This window comes from Panthera tigris, chromosome A2 (genome assembly GCF_018350195.1).
Source record: "Panthera tigris isolate Pti1 chromosome A2, P.tigris_Pti1_mat1.1, whole genome shotgun sequence".
Lineage (NCBI taxonomy): Eukaryota > Metazoa > Chordata > Mammalia > Carnivora > Felidae > Panthera > Panthera tigris.
In genome coordinates, this window is record NC_056661.1 from 18,315,702 (window position 1) to 18,328,305 (window position 12,604).

The following is a 12,604-nucleotide window of genomic DNA, read 5'->3' on the forward strand; positions in this document are numbered from 1 at the left end:
TTAATCCTCATTGGTCAGATAGGGCCTTGGGGGCGGGACCACGCATGCTCAGGCAACTTCAGTGGGACTAAGTAGCCTTGAGGTAAGATCAGAGACGCCCCAGGTGGGGCGCGAGCTGTCCCTCAGAGGTGGAGGCGCGGGGGGGGGGGGGGGGGGGGGGGAGAGAGGCGGGGGGGTTTGGCCTGGAAGGGCAGGGAGGGGGAGGGGGTGAAGGTGGAGAGGTCCGGGAGCCAAACGGGGGCCTTGAGTACAGGTTCGAGATTTCTGGCGACGTCGAGGAGTTTCTCGGGACGCCGGGTTGTCCAACTTGATCCTTGTCCTGGAATTCCTAGCCATTCATTCTTTCTCTGTGATGGAAGACCTCTCTGGCTCTTCAAGGAGACTTTCTGTGCTCACCTTTGGAGTTGTTTTCGTCAGATTCCCGGGTGTCCACAGCCTCTCATCCCGAGTCTGGGATTAGGAGACGCAAGAAAGAGAATCGGCCCAGAAAGCGTGAACAGGAACCCGGGAAACTGGGATTTGCCTTATAATTATGCAGTATCCCTTGGAGGCCTCTGGAAAGGACATCTGAATGATTTAGTCTGGGAGCCCATAGCGTGTCTCCTAATTGAAAAGAGACTGAAGATGAGAGTGGACGGTCGTATGAGGTTTAGGAGGGCCTGGTCGAGGCCCAAGGGGCACAAAGTCTGAGAGAGAGAACTGTTTTTTTCTGTGACCGAGTGGAGGAGCCAGAAGAGCACGTGGAGGACCTCACACTGTGGCCTCAGGAGTCTCAATGTTGAAGATGGGGGTCAGATGATGGCGGTGGTGTACTTCCCCTTAGGGCATTCTCTTCACACATGTTTCTCCCTTGTCTAACTCCTTGCCAGCGCCCTTCCTAGGGAGACAGTTGTATACCTTGCATGCACTTAAACGTTTCCTCTGCTTTTATGCTTCTTCTAATAGGACTGGGAGATGAGAGGGAGAGAGAACCCTGCCCTTGAAAGTTTGTAATGTGTGCATTTCAGTTTTCATTTACCTAGTGTCCTACCTAAGAATGACTACTACTTCATTACTAGTGTGCTAGCATCTACAAGGATAGGTATAGGCAGATGGGATTTCTGCCCTCTGGGAATTTAAAGCCTATAATAGGTAGCATGGTGACAGGTAAATGCATAGAGAACAGATAAACCTGAGGCTGAGCACATCAAGCCCCATGTGGTCCTTAGACATAGGCAAGGGTGCAACCATGGGATTTTCTCAACATTTAAGAAATCTCTTAGGAGTAAGTTTGGTCTGGAACCAGGAGCATAGTTATTCTAAACCCCAAGCCACATACTGCATAAATTATTCTCCTTTCTCAACATAAACAGAAATGGAAGATGATAAAGGATTTACATCTAGATGTAGTAATAATGGTCTTGTAGTGATGTATGTAAAATTGTCTAGATGCTAAATCAAGACTCTAGAAGGAAGAATTTCTGAAGTGTTGATGGAAGAAAAAAGCTCAGACTATCAAAGAAATAAGTAAACATGAGTCAGGAATCCTAGATTTACTTCAATTCTTCCTCTTTTTTTAAATATGTAATAAGTCTATGCAGATCTAGGGATTTGAAATGTAATAATTAAAACCAAATCATATGTATTTTTAAATTTGTGGATACTTGGAAAGTTTTGCTCTATTGTCCTAATTTAGTTCTCATTAAAAAAAAAAACAACTGATTTAACAGTAAATATTTTCTGGGCACCTATTATGTGCCAGGCACAATTTCTAGAGTCTGAGGATATAGCAGTGAACCGAACACAAAAATTCCTATCCTCAAAGAGCTTAACATTACATTCTTGTAGGCTTGGATGTGCGTGCTGAGACAGACAAAACAAGGTAAATTTTAAAAATATATAGTGTATTAGAATAAAGGTATGCTTTGGAGAAAAAGCAGAGAAGAAACATTGATTATTGAGGTGCTACAGTTTTGAATAATTTGAGAGAACCCCTGGAGGTGGTGGATGTGGTTTGGCCTATTATGCTGATAATCTGAAGGAAGAGTGAACCAAGTGGAGAAAACAGTATGGGAAAGGGGCCTGAAGCTGGTTGTGTGCCCAGCAAGGGAAAGCAGCAGTGAGAAGCCCCATAAGAAGTGTGGAATGGAGTGTAGATGGAAAAAAGCAGGGCTAAGGGGAGATTGCAGACACCAGAGATAATCATGGGAATTCTGGCTTGTATTGGAGTAGGGTAGGAGCAGGGATAACATGATCTGACTTAAAGTTAGAGGAACTCTGAATCTAAAGTTGTCAGATTTAGCAAATAAAAATACAGGACACCAAGTTAAATTTGAATTTCAGGTAAACAATATTTTTTTTAGTACAAGTGTGTCCTGGGCAATATTTGGGAAGTTCAAATTTGAGCATCCTATATTTTATCTGGTAAACCTATAGAAGAAGGAACTTAAAGTGGACAGATTCTGAATATGTTTGAAGGAATCATAGTATTTGCTGACAGACTGGATGTGAGAAGAGGGTCAAAGAGGACTCTTAGATTTTGGCTTGAGCAACTAGAAAGATGGAGTTGCTGTTAACTGGAATAGGATGACTGTAGGTGGAGAATGTTTTGGGGGAAAAAATGACGATCTTAGTTTTGGACATGTTGGTTTGTGGTGCATATTAGTCACCCAAGTAGAGATGTCAGGCCAGCACTTGAATATAGGAGTCTGAAGTTCAGGAGAGGGGTCTGGGCTGGAGGTAACAATGTTGGGTGTTGTCAGCTAATACAGGCATTTACCAATTCATACATCAATTTTTTGTGTGGAAAATTTCAAACATGTCAAGTAGAAATCATTGGATGAATGAATGCCAATGTACCCATCACCTAGCTTCAACAATTATCAACCTAGGGGCAGTCTGTACCCCTTTCCAGGTCCCCTAATCCATCTCTATTATTTTAAAGCAAAACAAAAGTTTTGAAGATTATTTTATTCATTTAAAATTTATGTATGTATAAAAGATAAGGACTCTGTTTTTATCATAACCACAATATCATTACCACACTTAAAGTAACAATTTATTGATATCATTAAGTAGCTAGTCAATGTTTAAATTTTCTTAATTGCTTTTTTATAATTCAGGATCCAAACACATTGTATTTGGTTGGTGTGGCTCATAAATTTCTTCTAATTTATAGTCTCCCACATCTCTTTTTTTTCTTGCCTCTTATGCTTTAAAAGAATATGATCATTTAAACTGTAGGATTAACCCCTCTGGATTTTGCTGATTCCATTCCACTGGTTCTATTTAACCACTGTATTTTCTGTATACTGGTCCTTACATCTAGAAGGTTAATTAGATTAGGGATCAATATTTTTGGCAAGTATACTTACTTCTTTGGTAATGCTTGGCACCTCTTGTTGAACCTCATCAAGAGGCTCATACTAGGGCTGGTTTCTGTCTTTGTGAATAAAAGATCAACTGAAGGGTTTAGGTGTTTTCAGCCTGATCTATTCATTATAAAGTTTCCTATTACCTTTCACCTCATGGTTTAAATAGCCATTTATGATCATTGTCTAGATCCATTATTTTCATTGCACCTCCAAAATGGTAATAATCTAATTGTACCATTCATTCTGTGTTTATTAGCTGAAATACTTCTATAAAGAACATTCTCACATCTATATGTTGGTTACTTTGAAGTGCGTCTTTCTAGAAAGGTAAGAGAAATGATTCTTTTGTGTACCCTACCAGCTTTCAAAATAATAAGGTGGTTGCGTATCTTCCAAAGTGACTGACGAAGGTTTTAAAAACTATAAATTTAACAGAGGAAGCCCTTTAAGCTAGCTCTCCAGTAATCTTTGGCCCTGGTAGTCTTTGATAGCTTCCTTGTTCTCTGGGACTAGATATCCCAGACTCAAATTGTACATTTTCTGCCCCAGAACTGATTCCTTTTAGTGGTGAATGGTATTTCAAGACCAAAAGCTGGGTGCTAAGATTGTACATCAAGAATTACTAATAATTTTCTATTTATTTCAGACCTAGGATCGTAGGGTTTTTGCCTAACCTTATTTTGTATTTCTATCTCTTTTCTCATACACTGAAAATTTTTATTCCCAATGACTACATTAATATATTATTGATTTGCTGTATTCTGATAGATGCTACATGTATATATGTATGTATATTACATGTATGTCTATATACATGTATATTATACATATATATATGTATATATATATTTTTTACTAACTATGATTGCTGAAAACACACAGATTCCTTTACTGTTCATTTTGTCTTTAGGCTACACTTCACTAGAGATGTGGTATCAAATTATCATATTTAGAGGCACTGGAAATAGACCCTCCTTGTGGGGCTCAATAACCAACTTGTATGTTCCATTTTGCTCCTTTGTAGGAATTGCTTGGTTTTTCCCATTTTTTATTTAATTTCGTTTTGTGACTATGTGATTATATGTACTTATATTATAGTATTTACATTATTCTAAAGTTGAAACTGTAAAAACTGCTACAGTTGGAGAAGTCTAGTTTTCATTTCTAGCCTCTCCACCCTATCTCTGCCCTCCAAGGTAAACGTTTTTGTTGGTTTTCAGTTTATCTATTTTTCTTCTCTCTCTCTTCCTCCTTGCTTTTCTTCTCTCCTTACTTAAAAAAAAAAAAGCACATTGCTATGTGTGTATATTTATTTATATTCATGTTCCCTTGACATTTTTGGATGAAATATTGCATACCACATACACTATTCTTCACCTTACCTTTTTTTTTCTTTGTGCTTAGCAATATTCTGGGAGGTCACTCCCAGAGTATATTGAAGTATATCTTATATACACAAGAGTATATATTCCTTTTAACAGTTCCTTAAAACTCCATTGTATGAATATACCATAGTTTGTTCAACTATTCACCAACTGATGGGTATTGAGTTGTTTATGGTCTTGCTATTATAAATGGTATTGTATTGAAGAGACATGTGTATATATAATTTTCTATTTCTGTCAAAGTATTATTGGCATAGATCCCAATCCTTAGAAGTAGGATTGCTGGATTAAACAGTAAATACATTTGTAAATGTTCTAGATAGTGCCAAATTCTCCTCCACAGAGGCCTTCCCAGCAGAAGTGCTTGAAAGTGCCTCTTTCCTTCCAGCCTCAGTAACAGAGTACATTATTATACTTGCATTTTACCACCTTTATATAAAAGAAAACAGTCTCTATGATTAACAAAAATTTTTTAATGTTTATTTTTTTATTTTTTATTTTTTTTAATGTTTATTTATTTTTGAGAGAGAGAGAGAGAGTGCGCAAGCACGCAGGGGAGGGGCAGAGAAAGAGGGAGACACAGAATCTGAAGCAGGCTCTAGGCTCTGAATTGTCAGCACAGAGCCTGACGTGGGGCTTGAACCCACAGACTGTGAGATCATGACCTGAGCTGAAGTTGCATCAGCTTTCCCTCTGGTTCTTTTATGATTTCATTTTTATATTATCTCTGATCCATTTGGATATTTTGTAGTGTATGGTGAAAGGACTAGATCCAATCTTAATCTTTTTTATGTAGCTATTCAGTTATCCTGAATAGCTTTTTTTTTTTTAGGTTTATTTTTTTTTTTTTTTTTAGGTTTATTTATTTTGAGAGAGAGAAAAAAAAGGCAGGGAAAGGGGGAGAGAGAGAATCCCAAGCAGGTTACTTGCTGTCAGTGCAGAGCCTGATGCAGGGCTGAATCCCACAAGCTGAGATCATGACCTGAGCTGAAATCAGGAGTTGGATGCTTAACCAACTGAGCCACCCAGGTGCCCCTAAAGATTTTTTAATGTTTTAACGTTTATTCATTAAAAAAATTTTTTTAATGTTTATTTTTGATTGAGAGAGATAGTGCGCGAGCAGGGAAGGGGCAGAGAGAGAAGGAGACACAGAATCTGAAGCAGGCTCCAGGCTCTGAGCTGTCAGCACAGAGCCTGACGTGGGGCTTGAACCCACAGACTGTGAGATCATGACCTGAGCTGAAGTTGGATGCTTAACCAGTTGAGCCATCCAGGCACCCCATAAAGTTTATTCATTTTTGATAGAGACAGAGTGTGAGTGGGGGAGGGGCAGAGAGAGAGAGGGAGAGACAGATCTGAAGCAGGCTCCAGACTCTGAGCTGTCAGCACAAAGCCTGACTCGGGGCCCGAAACCATGAACCATGAGATCATGACCTGATCCAAAGTCAGATGCTTAATCGACTGAGCCAACCAGGCACCCCCTAAAGATTTTATTTTTAAGTAATCTCTACACTCAGTGTGGGGGGTCAAACTCACAACCCTGAGATCAAGAGTCACACATTTCACTGACTGACCCAGCCAGGTGCCCCCAAAATACCTGTTTCTGACACATAGGTAATGGGAATTTTCACCAATTGAATGGGAATATAGTTGCTGAAATGTCCTCATCCATATATAACAGTCACCAGTAAAGTCATCTTTGGGGGGAAAGTTATACTTAACCTTTTAAATTAATATTCCTCTCTTTTTAATAGGGCTAACCATAAGAAATGAATTTTAACGTCTGGAATATCAAAGAGATGCTCAGTATTCCCTCAGGTTCTGGGTAAGTTATATACTCTGATACTTAATGAAGGTCTTATAGTTGTATTGATTTCATTGAAAAAGGCTACCTTTCCTATTAGTTTATTAGTAATAGGGTGACTTCATACAGCTTTTTCCCCTTCTTTTCCCTTCACTACTACACTCTCCCATATTTGTCTTTTTCCTTTTGCCTATTTTCTTTTCTTTTCTTTTTTTAAAAGTAGGCTTCACACCCATCATGGAGCCCAATGCAGGGCTTGAACTCACGACCTGGAGATCAAGACCTGAGCTGAGATCCAGAGTCGGATGCTTAACCGACTGAGCCACCTAGGCGCCCCTCCGCCTATGTTCTGATGATAAAAGCAATGTCAACTTAGCTATTTGTGTTAATTGAGCAGTGGCTCTGTGTCCAGAACTAGGCCTCTGGAGTATGAGGCCTGTGAGAATTAGAAATGGCCTAACAATCTAGAAACTCACCTCAGTTGGAGTGATTTCTATTGAAACAGCAAGGATCAAATCAAGACAATGTTTAGATACGTATTCATTTGTGTGGTACCATTTGTAGGTACTGTGGAGTTAAGAGCTACTCCAGCTGTTGACAAGGCTCACTGAAATACTGCCCTTTCTACTACTCCACTGAGGTACTTATATTGGTGTCCATCAGCCATGCAGTGGACTTGCCATTGCTAACTTGGTGGATGTGCCCCAGAATTAGTATATATTTAAGGGATTTTTAATTGCTTTTGGTATGCTTTTATTATTAGTTTCTTTTCTTCCTAATACCTTCCTGAAGACAGTTATTAATTCAGCAAAAACCTAGAGCATTGTGCTTTTTATTTCTCAAAAAGAAAAAAAAATGCTTTCAGTTGATACAGAGAAAATCTTTGTTAAATTCCAGATCCTAGCTTTAAGATGTAAATCCTACGTGGTTTCTGGAAGCTCACAGTTTTTTTTTTTATCCAGCACAGCTAATTATTCTCTTTAACCTAAGAGGGGAGTCACAGAGAGCTATTTAAGCTATTTTGAGCAACGATTATGCAACCCATATTATAATATATGTGTGCAGCCCATTACCTTAGCTAATCTTAGAAAATGGTTCTATGAGTGAAAATAATTGCTCTTTCCTGTGCTGAATTATTAGAGTTTCTTTTTGTCTTGCATTAATATATGTTGGCTTGGATTATGTACTTATATGCTATGTAATTACTTTAATTTAGCTTTATTAAAAGGAATGATTTGTGTTTGTGCATTTTAATGAAAAGCATGTTTTTTTAGGTTACACAACAGCATTAAGTAACCCAAGTTGTTATTGAGATGTTTCTTTTTTTTAATGTTTATTTATTTACTTTGATAAGGAGAGAGAGCGCATGCAAATGTGCACAAGCAGGGTAGGGACAGAGAGAGAGAGGGAGAGAGAGAATCCCAAGCAGGCTCTGGGCTGCCAGCACAGAACCGGACTCGGGGCATGATCCTACAAACTGTGGGATTATGATCTGAGCCAAGATCATGAGTTGGCCATTCAATTGACTGAGCCACCCAGGTACCCCCATATGTGAGGTTTAAATGTATATATCTGTGGGAAGCAAGTTGGAAGTCCACAGCTGGAAGTACTTAGAGCAAGCAAGAATAAGACACTAAAGGTGTGAAAGGGAATACCACCTTGTTTCAAAAACAATTTTTAATGGATCCTCCTGTGCAAAAATCTGAGTTGATCATATTCTTCAATCTGGATGAGGCCTATTAGTCTGATGGACTGCCATAACAAAGTACCCTAAACTGGATGGTTTCAACAATAGAAATTTATTTCCTCAGTTCTGGAGATTGGAAGTCCTAGAACCGTATGCCAGGCAGATAATTTCTTATGAGGGCTCCCTTCCTGGTTTCCAGACAACTGTCTTCTCTCTGTGTCCTTACATGAAGGAGAAAGAGAGAGGTGTCTGAGTGGCTCAGTTAGTCAAGCATTCAACTCTTGGTTTCGGCTCAGGTCATGATCTCACAGTTTGTGGGTTCCACCCTGCATTGGGCTCTGCACTGTCAGTGGGATTGGGATTCTCTCTGCTCTTCCCCTGCTCTCTCTCTTTCTCTCTCTCAAAGCATAAATATATAAACTTAAAAAAAAAAAGGGGGGTGCCTGGGTGGCTCAGTCGGTTAAGCGTCCAACTTCAGCTCAGGTCATGATCTCACACTCTGCGAGTTCGAGCCCCACATTGGGCTCTGGGCTGACAGGTCAGAGCCTGGAGCCTGCTTCAGATTCTGTGTCTCCCCCTCTCTCTGCCTCTCCCCTGCTCATGCTCTCTCTCTCTGTCTCAAAAATAAATAAAAACATAAAATTAAAAAAAAAAAAGAGGGATGCCTGGGTGGCTCAGTCAGTTAAGCCTCCAACTTTGGCTCAGGTCATGATCTCACGGTTCATGGGTTCGAGCCCCACATCAGGCTCTGCTGGCAGCTTGAAGCCTGGAGCCTTCTTCATATTCTGTGTCTCCTCTATCTTCCTCTTCCCTGCTTGTGCTCTGTCTCTGTCTCTCAAAAATAAATGAACATTAAAAAAAAAATTTTTTTTTAAAGAGAGGGCAAACTCTGGCATCTCTTATTGTAAGGACCTTAATCTCATCATGAAGGCCTGCCCTTATGACCATGTCTAACCCTAATTACCTCCCAAAGACCCCATTTCCAAATACTATCACCTTAGGAATTAGAACTTCAACATAATAATTTGGACACAAATATTCAGTCCATAACTAAGCTGTCCTGTGTTTTTTCTGTTATGATTCCTACTCTCCCTCTAATTCTGGTCCCTTCCTTCCCTGTAGGCATACTCTAAGAGAGTTAATGAGAGTTCTGTACACGTCTATACACAGTTACATACTTGTTTGGTGTGCTATGATGTATATTTAAAAGGTTATATAAATGATACGTGAGTTCATTCAGTTTTTACTCTCTGTGCTCAAAATTACATTTTTGGGACTTATCCATGTGGCTATATGTAAATCTAGCTTATTACTTCAGACTAATGCATCAGTTACTTTATTCCCTTAGTGATTAACAAATTCAACTTTATTTAAAGTTTAATTATTTATTTATTTTGGGAGAGAGAGAGAGAGAATATCCCAAGCAGGCTGACACTGTCAGCACGGAGCCCCACATGGGGCTTGAACTCACAAACTGTGAGATCATAACCCAAGCTGAAATCAAGCATCCAATACTTAACCGACTGAGTCACCCAGGCGCCCCAATAGATTCAACTTTTTGAAAGATAATGTTCTTTTAATCCCTAAAGATTTCAGGAACTTTGATCTCCAAAATGGTGTCATAGCCCACAGTGCTCTTGTACCACAAGTAATAGTGTCAGTCCTTAATGTTTGAATTTCCATCGGATTGTTCTTAAGTTGCTATAATCAAAATGTCTGACATTCAGAATTTCTTTGTGTTTCTTTGTGGGTAGTGCTGGCAGTGTTCAGGGGATTAGATCAGAACAAACTAGTACTCTGCCCAGGATATTCTGAAATGAATAGTTGTGAATTATGATTTCATTTGTTCAGGATGTTTGTCTACTTGCTATACTTTTCTTTTCTTGCTTAATTTCAGGACCACTAATTCCTCTAGCTGGAATAATAATCAGACTGATCACTCCAGTCTCAGTGATTCCCAGTTCCTCTTTGGATCGCAGTTCTGTCCAGAAAGTTCAGAGACTCTGTCAGCACCCTTGGACTCTGGTGTCTACTTGAGACACCCAAAACAGTCACAACAGAATTCTCTGGACGTGAGTCTCATTTCCACAGTTTCTCTGCATGCATTTCATAGTCATTATGGAGATAAGCTATAAAGACTTATTCTGTTGGATTGTTTTTTAGATTTATACATCTCTAAGGATTACTCTTCTAAATGGATTTGTGCTTGTTTGGTGATTCAGTACTCCGGTAGTCTTGGGATCAGATTTGGTAGTCTGAAATGGAAAAAAATATTTATTTGCAGTTTCTTCTATTACTAAAGCAATATAGAATATTGCCAGTACCTTGACCCTCTTAGAGGGAGCCAAATATTGCATGATATTTTCTTTAAAAAATTTTTTTTAATGTTTATTTATTTTTTGAGAGAGAGAGACACACACAGACAGGGGTGGGTGGGGTAGGGACTGAAAGAGACAGAGACACACAATCTGAAGCAAGCTGCAGGCTCTGAGCTGTCAGCATGGAGCCCGATGTGGGCCTCGAACTCACAAACTATGAGATCTTGACCTGAGCCGAAGTCAGATGCTTAACCAAGTAAGCCACCCAGGTGCCCCCTGCATGACATTTTCTAAGACATACTTTTGTTTGTGAAAATTTCGTAAGAAAGAAGAGCTTTAGAAAAATAGGAATAAGGTAACATAAATTTTATTTTATATGGACATTTTTTCCTAAGAAACTTTAGATGCTTTGTGGATTTTAGTCTACTATGCTACATTATTTCCTTGAAGAAGGACATGAGGATTCTGAAGACTTGGTTAATGAATAAGGGCCAGAATCAAGAATAGAGTCTCGTGAGTCCTCAATTTTCTGAGCCCAGCCTGTCTTCTTTAGTGGGTCAGAAATATTTTTACATATTTATTTATTTTGGTTTAAAACTATATTTAACTTTATATACAGACTTAACCTGCATCAAACAGAGACTCCATGGATAAGATTAAGTCAGTGCTTTAAGAAAGTAGAGTATGCTCTCAGATAAGTATTTCAATACAAAAATTGGTACCCAGTGATATGAAGGAGTATATGTACTCCCTGAATGTTTCAGAGTAAGTGTTGCCTCAAATGCAGGAAATGGCTTGCCATATGCCAGCATGCCTACTGTCCAGTCCATGTGAAATTTATTAAATTTAGTTCAACAGTAATTGAGTTAAACCTATTAATGTGAAAACTTTAACATATCTCAGAGACAGCATAAATAATTCAGTTATTGCCTTCAAATTTGTGCAACTGATTTTTTTCAAGTTATTCAAAGTTTATTTTGTGAGAGAGAGAGAGAAAGAGAGAGCAAGCGGAAGATGGGCAGAGAAAGGGAGGGAGGGAGAGAGAGAATCCCAAGCAGGCTCCACACTATCAGCACAGAGCCTGATGCGGGGCTCAAACTGACAAACTGAGATCATCACCTGAGCCGAAATCAAGAGCTGGATGCTTAACTGACTGAGCCACCCAGGCACCCCTGTGCAACTGATTTTAAGCCATCTTAGCTGATATTTTATTTTTATTTATTTTTTAAAGTAGGCTCCACACCTGACATTGGGCTTGAATTCATGACCCCGAGAGTAAGAGTCACATGCTCTACTGACCGAGCCAGCCAGGCACTCCAATTAGCTGATATTTTAAATATCTCTGTGCTGGTAAGGCATAAACCTTATTAATAAAAAGAGTTTCTGTAATATGATTTTCTGATGAATATGGAATAAAAAGGAAATACTACATGCCATGTTGTTTTTTAATGTTATTGTTTACACTTAAATGTGACTATATTATGTAGAAAATAGTGAATGCTATAAATATTTGCATGTATGAAATGCTATGATTTTTTTTTTCATTTAACAGAGTGAACCAAGTATTTTCACAAAATACCAGACAAAACCCCAGCTATTTGGAGGAAATACAAATGATAGAGGCTTATTTCCTCTTCCTTTGTCAGTTGGAAAATCAAAGGGCCTCTTGGAACAATTTGAGGAGAAAAAGAAAAGGGCAAAAGACAAATGTGACAGGTATGCAAACCTTTCAAGTGGATGTGACAGCTCATCTTTTCTGAAGGAAACAAAATGGAATACTAACAGTCAAGTAATTCTATTTTAGCATATTAGCACTCTTGCCTTTATAGCTCAGCTAATAATTGCTCTTTATTTCTTAGTTGTCAATGTGACTTATGGCAGATTTGAATATGGCTGCCACAGTTCTGGCCCCCCTGAAAAGGAATTCTTAGAGAAATACAATATTCAAGTAATGATGTTTATTCTGCTTAAAATTCTGCCCTTTAATTTGTTATCTTTTCAGATCATCACAGTTGGGAAATTAGATAAAAGTTGTTTTATGGTTGGACACCTGGGTG

The 12,604-nt window shown here is 38.9% G+C and overlaps 1 protein-coding gene across 7 annotated transcripts in view; it reads left to right on the top strand.

The window, feature by feature from the left end:
• The window catches only part of IHO1 (interactor of HORMAD1 1), a 36,970-nt gene that overhangs the window by 3,112 nt on the left and 21,254 nt on the right, over positions 1-12,604 (top strand). Inside the window, exons 1-6 of one of the 7 annotated variants that reach the window (XM_042978913.1) lie at positions 110-128; positions 1,828-1,861; positions 3,610-3,680; positions 6,493-6,563; positions 10,127-10,301; positions 12,100-12,263. In XM_042978913.1, the coding sequence (XP_042834847.1) occupies positions 6,508-6,563; positions 10,127-10,301; positions 12,100-12,263 (395 nt within the window). In that variant the 5' untranslated portion in view covers positions 110-128; positions 1,828-1,861; positions 3,610-3,680; positions 6,493-6,507. Of the gene's footprint in view, positions 83-108; positions 129-223; positions 1,862-3,609; positions 3,681-6,492; positions 6,564-10,126; positions 10,302-12,099; positions 12,264-12,604 lie in introns of those variants that run through there. The other 6 variants (XM_042978912.1, XM_042978915.1, XM_042978917.1 and 3 more) reach the window with 6 other exon arrangements.